Source organism: Sceloporus occidentalis, unplaced genomic scaffold (assembly GCF_023333645.1).
Source record: "Sceloporus occidentalis isolate IW3139 unplaced genomic scaffold, rSceOcc1.0.p SCAF_2, whole genome shotgun sequence".
NCBI lineage: Eukaryota > Metazoa > Chordata > Lepidosauria > Squamata > Phrynosomatidae > Sceloporus > Sceloporus occidentalis.
In genome coordinates this window covers 81,688,360-81,708,778 of record NW_028316982.1, presented here as the reverse complement: position 1 = coordinate 81,708,778, position 20,419 = coordinate 81,688,360, and the positions used below count along the sequence as shown (strand labels likewise).

At 41.1% G+C, this 20,419-nt stretch overlaps 1 protein-coding gene across 3 annotated transcripts in view; it reads left to right on the top strand.

The window, feature by feature from the left end:
• Window positions 1-20,419, top strand: part of CUNH10orf90 (chromosome unknown C10orf90 homolog) — a 204,202-nt gene that overhangs the window by 56,780 nt on the left and 127,003 nt on the right. The window contains exon 1 of one of the 3 annotated variants that reach the window (XM_089507831.1): window positions 18,553-18,864. The exons of the other annotated variants lie outside the window; for them this stretch is intronic. Coding sequence (XP_089363957.1) covers window positions 18,696-18,864 — 169 coding nt within the window. The 5' untranslated portion in view covers window positions 18,553-18,695. Of the gene's footprint in view, window positions 1-18,552; window positions 18,865-20,419 lie in introns of those variants that run through there. 3 annotated transcript variants of the gene reach the window in all.

Sequence of the window (20,419 nt, the reverse complement as noted above, 5' to 3'; positions counted from 1 at the left end):
CTGCATTTTACCGCACAGCGATTCCTGAAACCGTTCCGAGAACATATTCCACCAAGGCCGCCTCCGTCTCCTGATTGGCTGAAAGAATGACAGGCAGGGAGGCAGTGAAGCAGGCAGGCGAGCGACTGCAGTGAGGGAAGGGGTGTGTGTGAGAGAGAGAGGGGGGAAAGGAGGAGGGAGGGAAGGGAGGGAAGAAGGAGGGATCGGGAGGAAGGCAGGGAGAAAGAGAAATGGGGAGAGATGAGCCTTGCAAGTTACATCCCAAACCTCCTTTGCAAGGCTGGGAAGAAGGAGGAGCTCCATGCAGGTCTCTTCAAGCCGAAGAAAAGCAAGTTGCCAGGGAGGGGACTGGGCCAAGGGCAGAGCCCCGGCAGCCATAGCAGCTCTTTAAACCGGTTAGAAAAGAAGAGTCCTCTGCTGTCATCCCAATTCCCCATTTTGGCTGCTTGTCAGCCTTTTGCCTCCTGTGTGTGTGCGCATGTAATGTGTGCCTTCATAGAATCATAGAATCATAGAGTTGGAAGAGACCACAAGGGCCATCCAGTCCAACCCCATTCTGCCATGCAGGAAATCACAATCAAAGCATCCCCAACAGATGGCCATCCAGCCTCTGCTTAAAGACCTCCAAGGAAGGAGACTCCACTACACTCTGAGGAAAGAGTGTGTTCCACTGTCGAACAGCCCTTACTCTCAGGAAGTTCCTCCTAATATTGAAGTGCGATCTCTTTTCCTGGAGCTTGCATCCATTGCTCCGGGTCCTAGTCTCTGGAGCAGCAGAAAACAAGCTTGCTCCCTCATCAATGTGACATCCCTTCAAATATTTAAACAGGGCTATCATATCACCTCTTAATCTTCTCTTCTCCAGGCTAAACATCCCCAGCTCCTTAAGTCGTTCCTTGTAGGGCATGGTTTCCAGACCTTTCACCATTTTAGTCGCCCTCCTTTGGACACGCTCCTTTTTGAATTGTGGTGCCCAGAACTGGACACAATATTCCAGGTGGGGCCTGTGAGCTTCCCTCCCCGCTTTAATTCTTGTCTGGCTCTTTGCTATGGAATTCTGGGAGTTGTTTGCTTGCTTTTGTGTGTTGCTCCAAACAGAGGAGCTTTTGTGGGTTCCTTCCTGGAGGGAAGGAGGAGAAGGTCCTGGGCATCCCTGCCATCCTTGCCTCCTGCAGGCTGCCAGCACAGGAGCCCCACTGGACATGACACTAGAGGCCCCCGCAGAAGCAGCCAGACCCTCTCCCTCTTGCTCTCTGCTCTGGCCCCCCTGTTTCCCTCTCTCTTTCTCTCTCTTTCCCTTCTTTCCTCTTCTCTCACTTGTCCCAACTTTCTTCCCTTCCCTCCCTCCTTCTTTCCCCCCTCACACACACACACCTTCCCTCACTGCAGTCGCTCGCCTGCCTGCCTCCCTCCCTCCCTGCCTGTCATTCTTTCAGCCAATCAGGAGACGGAGGAATGAGAGAACGGATTTGAGAACAGATAAGAATATCGCACACACCTCTGTTGGAACGTTCTCATCACGTTTCAGCTCTCTGGGAACACATTCATATCTGTACCCTCCTGGAACACATTTGGAACACATTTAAACGTTCTGAGAACCCGATTGGAACACAAACGTGCGGTATACTCAAATGCGTTCCGTTCTCATCACGTGATGAGAACGGTCTCAGAACGCAGTGCGATAATTTCCTGAGTGTGCGTGTAGTGATTCCCTTCTTAATCCTATCTCCAAACCTTTCCTCCTCCTCTTTTCATTGCCTTATTTCCCCTCCACTTTCAAGCCAATCTCCAGACCTTTCCTCGTCTTTGCATTTCCCCATTTCCCCCCACTTTCAAGCTGATCTCCAAACCTTTGCTTCTCCTCTTCCTCCTCCTCCTTGCATTTCTTCTGAAAACCAAGCTTCTCTTTTTCCCCCTCCACTTCCACTTTGAAACCGATCTTAAAATCTGTCTTCTAAATTCTACCCTCGACTTATCCATGGACCATATCAAAATCCATGATTTTGGCCCTAAAACCTTCCCTCGACTTATACATAAGGTCGACTTGTACACAAATATATACGGTATTATAGTGCAATGGACTTTGTGCTAGCAAAATGAGTTGTTCCTGGCCTGGAAGTCTCATGTGGCATAGGACAGTTTCAGAAAGTGATCAAATATGCTATAACAATTTTGAAACTTTTCAAAAGCCCTCAGGATGTGAAAGTGTTAATCTGATTCTTCACAGATAGAGAAGAAATCACATTTCATACAGAATGCAACAGGCATACATTAATGTCTGAAAAAGTAACCTAGGTGGATGATCTGAGGCTCTCTTGAAAGTCTTTACCCTTTCATTATGCTGCAGTGGCTGCTTGATCACTTACCTTTTCTGTTGCTTTAGAGATCTAGAGGTTGCTTTTGGCTAAGGGTTAAGTATCCATAAATAAGATGGCTTCCCCTGCCAAATATGTGAAAGATTAAAAAATAAGAACTTTCTGAGCAGAAGGAGTAAACTAGCAATTTTCAAAAGTACCCTTTATTTGGAAAACCAACATAACACGTTGATCAGTTTTCTGGCTGCACAATCAACAGAGAAATCCCTATGCTCTTGGAGTGTGCTCCTGGCAAAAAGGACATTGGTGGGTAAAGCAGGAAACACACAGACTTACAGCATATTGTTTAACACAGATCTATATCTGTCTCCATTTTTTCCTCCTTCATTTCTCCCAGCACAGCAGGACATCTAAAAACTCTCTAAAGCAGGGATGGGCACCCTGTGATTCTATGACTGCATATGGCTTGCCACTTAATATCAAAAATCATCTCCAAATGATCAGGTCAAAACTGTCCTCTCCAGCAGCCTGTTGTGCAGGGAATACCACCTGTTAGCCTTATCCCAACATGTGACCCTCTCAATGGCTTTGAAAGTGAAGTCCCTGATAGAGGAAAACAATTTCCCATTTCCCTGTATGACAGAGAAATATTTTATACAGAACGCATGAAGCTGTGTTCGAACAAGTCCATGCAGGCTAGTATTGTCTATCCTGACTTGCAACAACTATGCATGAATTGGTGCAGAAAAGTGTCACATTACATGTTATTTGATTCTTTTAAGTGGAGATGCCAGAAATTGAATCTGAGGCCATAACATTACAAAGTATGTACTGTACCCATTGAGCTCTCATCACGTGAGGGCACTTTGCCGTAGCCATTATAGGGTGATGAACCGCAGCTTTCACACTACAAAAGGTATTTCCCCCAATACCCTTGACAAAGGATAACTAAATAGTGGGGGAAGCCTTCAACTTCATCCAGCAACAGCAGCATAGGTGACAAGGGAGGAGTTTAGCTAACTGGTTGTCCAGAATTGTGGAAGGTATTAGCTAAAACCTTACTAATGTAAAAACTTTTCAGTTTTAAACAGATAGTCTACTGGGCCTGTATGGTGTTTAAGTAAATTATACCATGGGGAGATTTTAACTGGCAAGAAATGCAAAGTATTCTTCTAAGAACATATCATTAGCAGGTAACTTACATTCTTTCTTTGCTGATAAATTATCTTTCTGGGGAAAATGAGTTTCTGAAAAAGGAAAATTATCAAGAAGACATGTGATATTTTGATACCAAGGTTTTTCCTTTTGAGGTGCTAAGAGCCAATTGTTTTGTTAGGCAATTTTATGGCATTCCTTTCTGTCTTAACCAGAAGTAAAAGATGAACAGGGAGATCTTAATGAGTCAGGGTTGTGATCCCATTTCTAGCCTCAGGTACTGTACTGGGTTGCATCTTGGAGTTCCCAAGACAGTTCTTAAAATTCTATTCTGGATGCTATCCAAGTCTGCAGCAACTTAAAACCCCCAAATCCAGATCTGTACAATGCCTGCAGCTGGCATTTTTGTTTGATTAAATGCAAAATTGGAGACATCTGCCTGCCTTAAGCTATGGTATACCAAAACATAAGAATTGCACTTGTGAGTTTTGTCTTGAGTTTTGTAGGCCTGACATGTGGTTGCCATGAGCCAGAAGCAACACATAGTTTATTCAAGTAATGATACAATGTCACCTGTTCTGTGTTATGTTGTCCAATATGCTGATTATGATTCTTGGTTCCATCTCTAAAGACTACAACTTTGGTCTTATCATAATTGATTGACACTGCATCCAGATTAGCTAGGATTCTTCTAAATCCAATTTGAGTACAGAAGAGGAGTACCATATCATCTGCATATAGAAGCAGGTGGACTTTCTTCTCACAAATTAATGAGGCAAAGAATGTAACATTGCTAATATCTTATACAATATTATTGATGAAAAAATTAAAAAAGAAAGGTGCAATACACAATCTTGTTTTACCACTTTACCTGTTGGAATGGATCCCATAGGGGATTTCAGTGAGGACGATATCACTGTCAGGGAAGTATTAGTCTAAAGTGCTCTGGGGGAAAAAAAGGTGATGATCAGTGTTGGTATTAGATAACTTAAGCTACAAAAGCTTGCAATCAAAAATACTTAAAATACTTCCAAACTTTTATTAACCAGCGCAAGAAATAAAGATTTGGTGTTGTACTACCTATAGATCTAACATCAACTTTGGCATGAGTTTGAGTGGAAAGGTTAACACTGCACTCATAAGCCTTTAAAAAGAAGAAGAAGAACTGAGAGATCCACTCCTGAATTTCTCATATTGTGAGCAGTTTGAATATCACACAGAGTTTCCTACTGATCTTGTTGTTGTTGTTGTTGTTGTTATTGTGTGCCTTCAAATGATTTCTAAATTATGGTAACCCTAAATTGAATCTATTATGGGGTTTCCTTGGCAAGATTTGTTCAGAGGGGTCTTTGTCTTTGCCTTCCTCTGAGGCTGAGAGTGTGTGACTTGCCCAAGGTAATCCAGTGTGTTTCCATAACTGAACAGGGATTTCAACCTTGGTCCAATGTAGTCCAATGCTTAAACCTCTACTTCACACTGTGCAGCAGTGCAGCAGCAGCATTATTTCCCCTGAATTATGCATTAATGTCATCATCTGTGGTATTTTTCAAGTAGCAATCACTTTGGCTCTGGGCACTAAGGTCATCTGAAGATCTTTCTCAGGCCATGAGAAGGGATGCCTTCTCCTGCTTTCCCAATCAAGCAGCAGACTCAGCCAGAGGAATTTTCAGGTATTTCCTCTGCATCCTCTCCCAGTACTGAAGCAATTCTGCACCAGTCACTGGGACTGGGATGGATCTTTTCCATCACTGAAGGTATGCTTTGTTTTTCTCTGTGCTGTATAACCTTGCAGTGTAAGTCCTCCCTCCCTCCCTCCCTCTCTCCCTCCCTCTCTCTTCCATATTCACTTTTTCCTCTACCTTGCTTCTGTGTAGTACATTACCACATATAGCTAGTCATGTTGCTCTCCCCTGTCACAGCTAAAATGCAGCAGCTGTCCTGGCTTGCCTTGCCCAAGATTTCTTCTGGAAACCCCGAGGAATGTTCTGTCTGCTACTAAAGCAAATAACAGGGCAAGGATGGAGAGCTCCTGATGAGATTGAAGAATTTTAGTGAGAAAGAGGGAGGGAGAGAGGGAGCTGTGGCCCTCAGCTTGTGCTGTGAAGAAAGCTGCATTGTCATTATATTGGAATGAAAAAGAATAAGCAGATCAAAAGATTATCTTGTATTTGAGTGTGCTATACCCATTCTGCATGATGTGCCTCTTGTTTAGAGTAAATTTTCAGAAGGGACACAGAAAATACACAGCTGTGCCATTGGGGCCCAATTGTGCCAAACACGTTTCAAAGCAATGACTATAAACACGGCAACTGCACAGGTTTTAAACATTGAATTATGTGTCTTACTTGTTATTTCAGTGACTAGGGGATGCTCCTACTATCAGTAGTAAATTGCTTTTATTGAACCATGTGAGAAAGTTATCAGAAGACAGCCAGATAATGATGCCACTCTTGTTTCACAGGATCTCTGAACTATTAGCTGCATCATATATCCACACTGTTACACAGCCTTTTGGATTCATCCATGGTGTCTAAAATATAGTGCCTCTTGCCCTTCAACAGTTCTAATACTTCAGTAAGTGCTGAAGTAACCCTTAAAATCTGGAGAATTTAAACACCAGATCAAGGAACTGAGCAATTAATGCTTGGCTTGGCAGCCTTAATAGGACTCTGAAAAATTAACTCATAACATTTAACATTTGCAAAACGATTAATTTAAGACTTTAATCATTTGTGACACCTGAAAATGTGACATGCAACAAGTTCGTGTGAATTTTACCACCCTGGATCATAGTACATGGTGAAGGCTGCCGTATTGCCCACTGAAGGAAGAAACTGCCAAATGCAAGGAAAGGCAGAACAAACATTTAAATTGTTCTTAATGTATGGCTTAATGTTTGGGGTTGTTTAGGCATTTAATTGCTCACGTACTTATGAAGTGCCATATATGAATGATGGAGATATATACCATTCATGGGGTGGGGTTGGGGCTAATGAAAAAAGTGGTATCCTATACTGCATTATGATTTGTTCTTTTGCTGTCACTTTCATGCCTCTCTTCTATGGTGTAACCTTGTTAAAGGCTAGCACAGCCATGCAGTAAGGTGAAGCAAGCTGTTTCAGATGACACAAGGGGGAGAGGGATGGATAAAGACAGGGCTGGCTCATCCATATAGGTGAACTAGGTAGCCGCCTAGGGCAGCAAAATTTAGGGGTGGCTTTACGGCTTTTTTTTGGTATAATTTTTGCGTAACTAAACAATGGCGGGGTACATACCGCCACTTTGCGCTGCTCTGCCGCCGCCGCCAGTAGGTCCGCGGGGGAGCCGGAGCCTTCACACGGCCCGACTCCCGCGCGGACCGAAAAAGAAGCTCCAAAATGGAGCTTCTTTTTTCGTCGCGTTTGCGACGTAGCGAGGCGCCAGGGGCGCGCTCGCTACGTCACAAGCGGCGCGACACGTCTGGACGCTGTGCGTCCAGTACGTCAAGATGGCGGCGCCCATGTGGAAGGGGCGCCGCCATCTTGTACGTATTCTATACGTACTAGGGTTAGGGGGGTGCGGAAGCACCGCCCCTTCCTAACCCTAGTACGTATAGAAGACGTACTAAATGGCGGTATGTATCCCGCCAATATTAAAGTGAAAATGCATTACAGCAAGCGATGTAAAAGCAAGCTACTTTATTATAGTTTCTTTGTACAATTGTACCCCTTTGTACCCCTCTGTGTCCTGGTACAGTCACATGGTACATCATCCACCTTCCATGTGCGTGGAAGGGTGCCAAAATATTTCTCGCCTAGGGTGACCAAATACCTAGAGCAGGCCCTGGATAAAAACAGCTAGTACCTCAATGGTACAGCAAGACTTCTTTAAACTGTTGTCTATAGCAGGGGATAGGCCCTGTTTGTATTCCTTGAGGTCCCATTTGATTTATCCTGGCATTCCACAGTTTTAAAATTTGTGTCATACATAGAACCATAGAATAACAGAGTTGGAAGAGACTGCAAAGGTCATCCAGCCCAACCCCCTGCCATGCAGGAAATCCAAATCAAAGCATCCCCGACAGATGGCCATCCAGCCTCTGTTTAACAACATCTCAGGAAGGAGATTCCACTGCACTCTGAGGAAATGTGTTCCACTGTCGGACAGCTCTTACTGTCAGGAAGTTCTTCCTAATGTTGAGGTGGAATCTCTTTTCCTGGAGCTTGCATCCATTGTTCCGGGTCCTGTTCTCTGCAGCAGCAGAAAACAAGGGCACTCCCTCCTCAATATGACATCCCTTCAAATATTTAAACAGGACTATCATATCACCTCTTAACCTTCTCCAGGCTGAACATACCCAGCTCCCTAAGTCGTTCCTCATAGGACATGGTTTCCAGACCCTTCACCATTTTAGTTGTTCTCCTTTGGACATGCTCCAGTTTCTCCCCATCCTTTTTAAATTTTGGTATCCAGAACTGGACACAATATTCCAGGTGTGGCCTGACCAGAGCAGAATATAATGGCACCATTACTTCCCTTGATCTAGACACTATACTTTTATTGATGCAGCCTAAAATTGCATTGGACTTTTTAGCTGCCACATTGCACTGTTGTCTCATGTTCAACTTGTGGTCTACTTGGACTCCCAGATCCCTTTCACATGTAGTTTCATTCAGCCAGGTGTCGCCCATCCTAGATCTCTGCATTTAATTTTTCTGTCCTAAGTGCAGCACCTTACATTTCTGTGTTGAATTTCATTTTGTTAGCTTTGGCCCAGCTTTCTAGTCTATTCAGGTCATTTTGAATTATGATCCTGTCCTTTGGGGTATTAGCTATTCTTCCTAAATTGGTGTCATCTGCAAATTTGATGAGTATGTCCCCAATTCTGTCATCCAAGTCATTGATAAAGATGTTGAATAGGACTGGGCCCAGGACAGACCCCTGTAGGACCCCACTGGTCACTTCTCTCCACGATGAAAAGGAGCCATTGTTGAGCACCCTTTGGCTTCGGTCAGTCAACCAATTACAAATCTATGTAACAGTTACCTTGCTTAGCCCACATTTTATGAGCTTGTTTGCAAGAATGTCATGGGAAACTTTGTCAAAGGCCTTACTGAAATCAAGATATACTATCTCCACAGCATTCCCTTCATCTAACAAGCTGTTAATTTTATCAAAAAGAGAAATCAGGTTTGTCTGGCGTGACTTGTTTCTCTGAAACTCATGTTGACTTTTTGTGATTATGGAATTGCTATCTAGATGTTCACAGACTCTCTGTTTGATGATCTGTTCTAGAATCTTTCCTGTTAAAGATGTCAGACTAACTGGATGATAATTGTTGGGATCCTCCTTTTTCCCCTTTTTGAAGATGGGGACAACGTTTGCCCTCCTCCAGTCTGCTGGCACTTCTCCTGTTCTCCAGGAGTTCTCAAAGATTATTGCCAATGGCTCTGATATTACACTTGCCAGTTCTTTTAATACTCTTGGATGTAATTCATCTGGTCCATATCAGACCTATGCAGACATTCCTTTGAGAGTATGTATTTTCCCTGGAAGAAGAGTAACCATCCATTATGAAGCCAAGCCCTCCCTCCAGTCCATCTGCCTTGGTCCAGGCCTTGGAGGTAGAGAGGAACTGCTGGACCTCTTACCCTTTCCCTCCACCACTCCCTTCTCCTTTTGTGTCATGTCTTTTTAGATTGTAAGCCCGAGGGCAGGGAACCGTCTAATTAAAAAGATTGTTTGTACAGCGCTGTGTAAATCTATAGCGCTTCATAAGACTGGATTGTGGACTGCACACTGTGTAAATTTTGTCATGACCATTCACTGGTTAGTAACAAAGAAGGGAGGGAAACAGTAAGGAAAACTATAAATCCTCAACACTAAATGAAATGATTATAATATAGACAAAACATTTTCTTTCAAAATATATATGTGCATATGTATAGCAAATGATAAAGCTCAACAGTGATAAACAAGTCTTAAATAAACTGTAAACTTTAAGACGGCTGTAGGAAATAACTCTTTTTACTGACGATTAATAGTCCCAATGATGAGAGTGAAGTCTTCAAAATATCAGCAGTGGCAAATGATAGTCCAAATGATGAGGGTGAAGTCTTTAGAATATCAGCAGTGGCAATATCCTGCTGTTGCAGAAACAATCCAATCCAAAACCTATAAGAATAACTATTCGTAGCCCTTGTAGCAAAGATAGCATTAGATTGATGGCAATATCCTTCAATGCTTTCAACAATAGAACCATGGTAGAAACCTTTCAGACGGCTACCTCTGGAGTAATGTGTGGCCATTTCGACTTATAATAGTCTTCATCAGCATTGCATAAATTTCAATTCCAGATAAGTATATCACTCTGCCATTCCATACTTCTAAATGCATACAGTTAATAAGCATTAGTAACACAATCTACCTAGTATACATAGTATATTCAATACAAATAACACAAAGCAAACATCACCATTGCTTACCCATATCATAGGACAGCTTGAATTAACAATAGTAGAATCCCTGATAAGGGATTAGGAGTAACTGTATGTGGTAATATACCATTCTATTCAATAACCTACAGGTGGATAACTAATACATTAAATCTCTTACAAATGCAATGTACTGTATCTCCCAATACGTAATTAACCACTAGGTCCTTACTTTTCTTCTTTGATCGTATTTGTAATTGCGTGGGCCTGTTCGGGTAGATCTGCAAGGTGGTGGGCCTGACTGTAAAAAACCTTCATCAGAGTGTTCCTCCCTAGTAGATGTGTCTGTACAGTAATCATTTCATTTAGTATTGAGGATTTATAGTTTTCCTTATTGTTTCCCTCCCTTCTTCGTTAGTTTACACTGTAAACCTTCTGCTTGTTTTGGTTTTCATTCACTGGTTAGAACATCTGCATAGGGCCATACCTGCCTTGAATTGTATGATCCAATATGGAAAAAATTGAATTTAAAGGTTATGTGGTTGAGATCTGTGCTTACTGACTTGAGATCAGAAGGATAGATGGCCAGAGTCTGCTGTTGCAGTTACAAATCCTCTTCCACAGGCAGAAAAAGAACCCAAATAATGTGCATGAAGGGAAGACTTCGTTGTGGGCCTTTAAGTGTCAAAGAGGCCCAAAGCAATGTTTATGGTCCAATCAATCAGCCAGCTGGACACAAAGGAACAGCTATTCCTCCAGGGGTTTCCATAGCTTTTAAAAAGGGCATGTCAAACATATTATGGTTCCTGCATTTCCAGCTGCTTTTCATCAGCTCCCAGCAACTTTCAGGGGAATGCCTTCTGAGAATTAAGACTCCAAGAGGAAAAGAAAATTGCAGAGGTTAGGGCAGAGGAGTGCAACAGTGGAAGCCACATATAGGTATGTGTTTTATATCTGGCATGTAGTAAACACAATTAGATAATGATTGATTCACAGAGACAAAAAGAAAATCCATCCCCCATGCTTCCTTTTTCATAATGTATCCTGTAAGCCTGACCCTGGAAATTTCCTTTATCCTAACATAATCAGAGATATTAACTTTCTGGACTGTGTACTGTCACAAAGATATGATTTTTAGGGAGGGGAAGGAAAAGAAAGCTCTTTAAAAACCAAGCTGTGCCCCAGACTACATCCATAGACGGTGACATTAATTCCACTCTTCTCCTGTGGCATATATTTCTGTTAAATTGCTGTGAGCAAATTAGAAGGGAAATGTTTACTAGACAATTAAATGGCTTGTATTAAATTTAAAGGCTTTCAGGAGAAAAAATAAATTAATAAATGGAGGCTATTTCAGGTGTCTTATCATTTTAGACAATAAACGCTGATTTGATTTATGTTTTCTCCTATTTATTGTGGGGAACTATAACAAGACAAAAAGTAAATTATTATCCTCTTTTGTACAAATGGGTTATGAGCATAATCATTAAGCAGTAGGCAGGCACATGTCTCTTTATATAGAATGCTAATTTGATTTAGTCCATTTTCTATGTCACAGGCTTCTGGAACACTGCAAACTGCTTTATAAATGCAGTCTTTGATTAAATTAAACCCCAGATTTTAACAGAGTGCAGTTATTTTTCTCACAACTGTTCAAGAGAATGAGGGAGGGGGGGGGGGAGGATGTAAATTTTAAATTATGAACAAATCTGAGTTCTCAATGAAGAAGCTACCTCTAGTAGACCTGGAGGAAGCCATGTTGGAAGTAAAGGCATTTCAGGTGGTAAGACAAATTTACCACGTAGAGGTAGAATTCCATCTGAAGCAAAAGATAGGCTCTATAGATGATGTGATATAATGCCCTTCTATCAAATCACTTGCTTGCTAAATGGACTGCCAATTCAGAAGTTGAACCCAATACAGACCTAAATATCTAGTCCCAGTTGTTATTCCAATTAGAACTGATGCACTGAATAAATGGGAAATTGGCAAGTCAACAACTACATAAACCAATGGGTCAGCTCTGTTAGTGGGTCTATTAGTTTGGGCTAACAAATTATGTGTATATCTGTCTTCAAGTCACCCATTGATTTATGGCAACCCCATGAATTTCATAGAGATTTCTTGGGCAACAAATATTTAGAGGTGGCTTAAGGAGGGAGGAGTTTGGATTTTAAAAAAGACAGGAAACTTCTAATTTGCTCACAGCCAATCTTCTGCTGCATGTTTCTCATACTACTTCATACCACACAAATTACCTACATGGCTACATGCTCATCTTTGTGAGGTTTTTACAAATTGAAAATCTTAAAGCTTACAGCTAAACCAGAGGGTAGTTCTTCATGTGAGTGTGTGAGTCTGTGCTCTCCTTCAAGTCACCAGTTGACTTACAACAACCCTAAGAATTTCATACGGTTTTCTTAGGCAAGGAATATTCAGAGGTATTTTTGCCATTTCCTTCTTCTAAAATATAGGCTATAATTCATTGGCAGTTTCCTATCCAAGAACTAACCTGAGCTGACCCTCCTTAGCTTCTAACATTAGACAGCATCTGGTCCAAATTACAAACAACGAATGCAGGCCATTGTATCATTGTGGCCTCTCATTGACAGTTACACTTCAAAAGACATGAAGTGATCCACTGTTAAGTTGCAAATGTAATTGCAATGTAATTATGCCTTCCTTATTGAAGGAAGAAAAATTAATTACAGGTAGCTACTCTTTAATGACATTTATTATTTTCTCCTTATTTGGGTAAAAGAATTTCAAGTCACTAGTCATTTGTAACTGGTTACATCCATGTTCAAACTTGGATGACTTGAATATGCAAGTAAAAAACCTGTCTGAGTTAATACAGCTCAAGGATAGTAACTGTCTAATATAGGCCTGTTACAGACAGCCAAAATAAAGCTGCTTCGAGTCACAGTGGAGGTATGGTATTTCAATGATGCATGCGTCCTAAGAGTCCAGAAGCCACATCAAAGCCACGCTCCAGTCCTTAGGTCTGGAGCGTGGCTTTGGTGCGACTTCTGGACTCTTAGGACGCATGCATCATTGAAACACCATACCTCCACTGTGACTCGAAGCAGCTTTATTTTGGCTGTCTGTAACAGGCCATAGAGTCATCATCCCCACCACCACAGTTGTTAAACAATTGGAAGTCTTTCCAATTTACTTACACCACCCAACAGTGTATCAGTAGACTGCAATCTGTCTTCTTCCTATTTTGAAGACATTTGTTTTTCATGTATGCCTCAGAGGGGATGGGGGCGGGAATCACTGCACAACATTAATGCTGGAATAGTTATAAACACATGGATGACTGCAGTCAAATCCTTGTCTAGACAGTGGACACAGCATCTGTGGGTAGAAGGACAAAGATTTGGTCTTGTAATTAATGTAAAGAGGAACATGTACAGAGGAAGAAAGAGAGATTCCTGTTGTAGTTTCTGACTAACAGGCTAAGCTTTGTTGATGTATATGTTGCTGCTATGAATTCTGTTTGTCTTTTCTGCTCTGTCCTTGAGTCTGTCTACAGGCTGTATATAAGATTGTGCTCAGTCTTCACAAATTAAATATATACATACCAAATATTATTTAAACACACTGACGGCATTAAGAGAATAAGCTTTTCTAGAACATGGCTACATAGCCCAAAACCCCCACAAAAAACTACAGTAATTTATTTATTTATTAAAAATATTTCTATCCCACCCTATAGCCAAGAATCACGGGATGGCTTACAATAAAATCAACTGAATACAAACAATTATAGAAGTTCCTCCTGCCTCTACAGGACGGACAAGATGACCTATTATCCTGATTCTTTCCTTTGTAAACTACTTTTTGTTATTTTTACATGTGGTCTGTGCCCTGGCTCTAAGCTTTGAGACTGCATTGGGTTCAGACAATGTGCATGTTGTTTTTGTTGTTGTTGTTGGGACTGGCTTCTTTTTCACTTTCCCAGCCTAGAAGCAAACACATATAACATGACTGAGACAAAGGACTGGCCTGACTTGTGCAGGGTGAGAGGTGGGGATGTTCCCTAGCAAGGGCAAATAGGGAGATGGTGGCAGCAGGTATGAAGGTACTTCTCCCTTTGAGTAATCCAGGGGGCAGGACTGATTGTCCTCAACACAAATCAGCAAGTGCCCAAGGGAGCAAGTAGGAGATGTCGAATGGTCAGTCCAGTCCAGTCCAAGTCAGTCACTGGTTATTTGAGCAGGAGAAGACAAGGGTTGTCATTAGCCAGTCCAGAAGTCCAAGTATACAAGGCAGCAGAGAGAAAACAGAGTAGTCCAAAATAGGAGCACAAAAGAGTAGTGTCAGCAGATAGGACATTTATCAACACTAAGGCTGGGAGAGAAATACAAGGATATTTATAGGCAGTTCCTCCAAAATCACCTGTGTCTCATTGGTACCTAATGTGTTCAGTGTTTAGGGCCCTACTGCATGAGGTTAAAACCCTGGCCTACCTTTCCCAAATTCAGTGCTAATTCGGGAGGCAGCTGGGTCCTATCACACAGAAATAGTCACCAAATTGCTGACCGGGTCTGTCCCGGATGCAGCCCGGGTCCTATAAGTTGCTTCAGCGGCCATTTTTAGATGTATTTTTCAACATGGAAGCTTTTGACTTTTCAAATTGGCTGCTGAAGCAGCTTACAGGACCTGGGATGCATCTGGGATGTACCTGGGTGGTGATTCGGTGGCGATTTCTATGTGACAGGACCCGGCTGCCTCCCAAATTTGGGAAAGGTAAGCTACTGTCTTAACCTCATGCAATAAGCTCCTTAGTATTTAATCTGAGCTGGTTGTGACACTTCTCTCCTGCATTCACTGAAGGATGGGGGCATGTGATCTTTTGTGGGCTGCAGCCTCTGCTGGCTCTGCAGACTCTGGGAGAACATTATGAGCAAGAATTGCAGCTCCCTGGCACTCTACTCTTTCCTCCTCCTCCTCAACTGGGTTGTCCAGGGAGTGAGTTATGACATCTTCCTGCTCTTCATAGGATTCATCCAAGGGGTGCGTTATGACATTGGCTGACTTGGCAAAGGTTCTTTGAGGCTACTGCCAGTGTGTGAGGGAGAATGCGGGGCCAGAGAATCTCAGTAAGTTAGCTTTGTCTGCTTGCCTCCCTCTTTTGGCTTCTCCTATGATAGTTTGGTCACTGGAAAGAATAATTGACTTTTCCACTTTTCTTGTCAAGACAAAGGGAGGGTCGTATAAAGAGTGTTTACCTGGGCATAAGTTCCACTAAAGTCAATAGGCTAACCTATGAGGATTTAGTATATATAGGTTTTGACTATATAAGGCAGAGATGATACAGAGTGGCACATGTAAATACAGTAGAGATACAGTGATGTTTAAAACACAAATAAACACATTGCCGATGAGTGGTTTAATAAGTTATTCAAGTAACCTTATATGAACATTTATTAAAATAAATACAAATCAAAATATTTCCTGGGTAAGTACAGGTTTCTGTCTGCAGGAATTAAAAAAATAAAAACCCTGGGGCTGCAGCTCATCCTGATCCATGTGGCCAAGACAATAACAGATTTCATGCCAATCAGACATCCATGTACACACTGCTGGCATACAGCCTCCCTCCAGTTTTACACTTGAAAGTCAACACGTGTGACTCACAAGAACTATTCAAAGTCAGACTAAAGTCACTAGTGTTGCATGCCAAAAGTTGACTTGGATAAAAAATAAACTAAATCAAATTTAGGAAAAGCTCTGAACATGCTGTTGTGTAGAGTTTTCCTTGCTCTCTTTCATTCTGCCCTGCAAAGGACAAATAGCTTTGTGCGCAGTGCAACTGAAGCCATTCCTTCTGGTCAGAGAAAACCTTTCTCATCTGTTCTCTACATTTTTTCTTAGATTTCTCAGATATAGCTTCCCACCTCCTTGACAGCCTTAAAGACTAGGAGCTGCCGTTGGCTGCTGGTTTCTATACCACTGGGGTGGTAAATCCAGTTCTTGGTTAATGTAAAGAAGCTTTCCATGGTCCTAAAACTATTTTGAGGAGCAGGCTTCACACATTGGATTTTGTTGTTGTTATGTGCCTTCAAGTCATTTCTGACTTATGATAACCCTAAGGTAAACCTATCATGGTTGGTTTTTTTTTTTGGTTTTTTTTTGGCAAGATTTGTTCAGATGGGGGTTGCCATTGCCTTACCCTAAGGCTGAGAGCATATGACTTGCCCATGGTCTTGCAGTGAGTTTCATGACCAAGTGGGGAATCTTGTTCCTTCAAAATCTGAATGAAAACTAGAACAGATTCACCACTCACTGACATGGAAGCTACCAGCAAATATGGCTAAAAACATGCTTTAAACACAACAGTAATGAGATTCTTAGCATGTAAAGTCCACTACCAAACAACATTTCCCATTTTTTGTTTGATAAAATGATGCTTCTGAGGAGATTATTCAGTATATAAAGAAGTCAAATGTTCCTGCTGGCACTACATTCCAAGCCCCGGTCATGAATGTGTGGTTTGATGAAATAATGCTGTTTAGCCAACATCATTTATTTACCATAAATGAGTATACCGATACATTCACAAATTTAAAAGTGTTTCTCATTTTGTTGTTGCTTTTGCTTCATGCCTTTAGCCATATGTCAGATCTTAGTCTAATAATAAAATTATGTCAAATTTCTGCAAAGCAAATAAATCCATGATTCTGGAAAAGTTTGGGCTTAATGTGGTGGATCTACCAGGTTCCACCTTTATTTCACTTTTGGCTGAGCAGATTCCTTCAAGTTTTGTCTCTGACTTGATTGCATCATTGTGCCACCTCGTTAAATTTTTAGGCTTTTCCAAACTTTGTCTCCAGATTCCCAAATACTACTCTTTTACATTTTTTGTTTTTGGTTCCTAAATAGCTAACTTGTACAATACCTGGGGTGTGGAGATAAATTCTGAGAGAAAAATGACATGCCAAACTAAACAGGTGAAATAGATGATCACTCTTTTGCAACCATGTGATTGGCTTTTATCAATGTTATGAAGCACAAGGAACAAGATCAGAGAGGTACATTTATATTGCCTGGTAATTTATATACATAACATATAGCATATAAAAGATAATATCCATATTTTGAATTTTTAAGAGCCCATTCATTGATCTAACTCATTTAAGTATTTGCATTTCTGTAGTAGCTAATTGTCATAAAGGTTATGAATATTTTAATTTGAATTATTTTAAAATTATTTTGAATTAAAAATACTGCTCCTCTTGACATTCTGGATTCTCCTCTGGTTCTGGTGGTTCTGGTCCCATAAAGAAGACAATGGGTCCAGTCACATTATACAGTTATTCCACTTTAATTGCCATGGTTCCATCCTATGGAATCCTGGGACTGGTTGTCTGGTGATGCACTAGAAGGCTCTGGGTGGGAGTTCTAGGTGGTCCTCCCTAAACTGCCAGTCAAGGATTCCATTGGATGGAACCATGGCAATTAAAGTGGAATCATAGCATTGTAATTCTGCAGCAGGCATGGGCCCCTGCTTTTTTTTTAAGGCTTTAAAATTACATTTTGAAATATAAAGCATATAGAATAAAAACCACTCAGTTACACACATAGCATACAAAGTTATAACCCTACACTAAACTATCCTAAACTAAATACACCCAACCCCCCTTTTAAGGAAAAACAACAACCTTATATTTACAGTAGGATCTAGAAACCCACAGCAGTCTGGATGCTTGTTGGACTGTATTTACCTAGCTAGCATAGCTAAAAGGAGGGGATGAGGGGAGATGCAGTCCAGTAACATGGAGAGACTACATGTTCCCCATTGCTGACACACACACAGGCAGAGAGAGCGAGAGAGAGAGAGAGAGAGAGAGAGAGCGCTACTTCACAGGCTGTCTACTTTTCTCTCTCATTTGAATAAATGTCTCAGATAAGAATCCCCTCTTTATTTACATGTCTCTCTCTTCCTGCCTGCCATCTTAACTCAGAACAACATTGCGAATATCTTGACAAAACGCGGGCCTGTGACTATCATTGACGTTTTGTTTCAGCTGAATAATTTTTAACACCTTTGCCTGATGAAGAAGCCAGTGGAGCTTTGAAAGCTTGCAACATGCATTTTTGGTTGGCCTTGTTTTGTGGATTTTGGACATTACTGTACTTTGCTATATGGCCAACACAGCACCCCTGGATATCTCTCTCTCTCTCTCTCTCTCTCTCTCTCTCTCTCTCTCTCTCTCAATCCTTTTACATCAAGAGGAAAGCATATAAGCTCAAGGCAAGCATTTGGGTACTCCTCCTCCTATCTTTAGCTTGGTTCCTTAACAAGGCACCTAGAAATTGAGCACACTAGCAGCTGAAATATTAAAGTTGCAGGGATGAAAGATTCATGCGGTTTCAGCCCGATAGATCTCCTTGCTGGTGGAACGTAAGATCTTCTGCCAGCAGAAGGTTGAGGAGGGATGGGGTGGGGGTGAAATATGCAGCAGCCTGAATTGATATGCTGGCAAAGGAGGCTCCACATTTAGAGGCACGGATTCTAACCAATCCGGCTAAATGAAATCCGTAGGCCTGGGGCCTTATCTTCCTAGATAACCCTCATTAATCCAGTGAGCTTCTGCGGACAAAAAGAAGAAATGAATTGTTTCATTTGTGTCACTTGGATGGAATGCTAATGAGGGGAGGTGGGGAGGAAAAATAGTTAATTATTCATGCCAGCCAGAAGAAGGCAGATCCTGGCTTCCCCTGTTACCATTGCAACAAGTGACTGTGTTGGCCTAGTGAGAGCAAAGCAAGGGAAGCTGTTTTGTAGCTTAGACAAGAAAAGATGCCTTCTCAGGAAAGAAAACCTGTCTTCTTGAGCTGCGTAACACATAGCCAGATGGATTTAAGGAGGGCAAAGCCCATCACAGCCTGCAACCAAGAAAGAAAGTCCTTCATATCTCAGATTTGCTTCATGATTAACCACTCCTCCTGGGGGAGACCGTGTTGCCTTGGTAAGTTTTGTACAAGTTTTTGAGGCTTTCCGCTTCAGTAGCTGAAACACTGTTTTTGAGTGAGTCTGTGTTTCGGTTGATACCACATTTGATGAACTTTAGAAAAGACAACTGGCTGCTGCCATGGCTGGTTTCTGCATTTAGAGCAGCCTTTGACAGAGCAATCTTATACTTGATTGTGGAAATGCAAGTCTCACTGAGTTTAACAAAATGGAATTCCCACGTACGAGATAAAGAGTCCAGATCTTGAAGATACATCATTCTTTTTTCCCAATATAATTAAATAAAATTAAACTACTAAAAGCATAAATTATAATTTCTTCTTGTTAATTAAAGACTCAGAGGAAATTCAATAAGGCTTTCAGTGTTTTAAAAACAATTTTGTTTTTGTACTGTGTTGTTTGTATTTAGTTTTGGGGTTTTTAATTAAAACTTTTATTCAGCCCTGTCTTTAATGAATAGCAATGAATATAAATAATTACTAAGGTAAAATCAAGTGATATTAATAAATGAAGCTATTTGAGATGCAAGCCAAAATCGTAGGACATTATTGCAAACGAGAGAAATGAACTGGATCCTGATACCAGAATTAATCCAAATAACAGCTTTGTGATGGAATTTTGTGTGTGTGTCTTGAGTATGAGTATGCATAATAAACTTAAGGCAACTCAGGTTGTATCAAGTGGTTGCTACCAAGCATCACTCTACTTGCAGGAATGTTTTTCATACAGTTTAATTGCTTTCTAGAGGAATTGTGTCACAGGACACATGCTCAGCTATACATCATTTGAAAGCAATTTTAATAATGAATCTTGGTTTTACAGTGGCAAAAAAGACAGATGCTGTGTCTATGAGATGCAAAACAGTAGGGGAGTGGTGTTAGGCATCTATCTCCATTAGTCAGAGGTTGGGGGAAACTCTCCTGAAAGTTTTGATTTGTTAGTCAACACTACTGAACTTGTTAACATTTCCCCATATGCTTTGTGAGAGCAAAGACAAGCATCTCAACATGTAAATAATGGGTTTGCATTAATTCAGTACCACTCACATGCCAACTTGCAAAATAGATTTTACTCCATTAAAGAAAAAGATTGAAATATATAACTCCCTAGACAAGAAAACAAATTGAAGGAGGCTTAATTTCCTTTCCTAAGTATAGTATTAGCATACACCCTGCTTAAAATGTATTTATGTTTTCTCAGATTTTTTGCTGTATGACAGCCTCCTTTCTTCATGCCAAGGGACAACTTATTTTTTAAATAAGTACAGCTATGCCTTAGAAAATACCCCTAATATTGGTGTCTTGAAGTAGCGCGAAACAATAATTTATGGCAAGACACTATTAATGAAAAGAGTTCTATAATATGAGTGCAGCCTTTATTTTACATGACTGACTTTGGATTTTTTTTGTAACTCCTATACAAGGAAAAACTGCAACCCAGTTGCTATGCAGTGTAGTTTTGAAGCAAGCTGTTAGAGCTATATCTGTAATCATAATACTTGAATGGGTTTAGCTGGTCTTTTTGGCAAAGTGCCTCTTTCACTTTGTATTCTT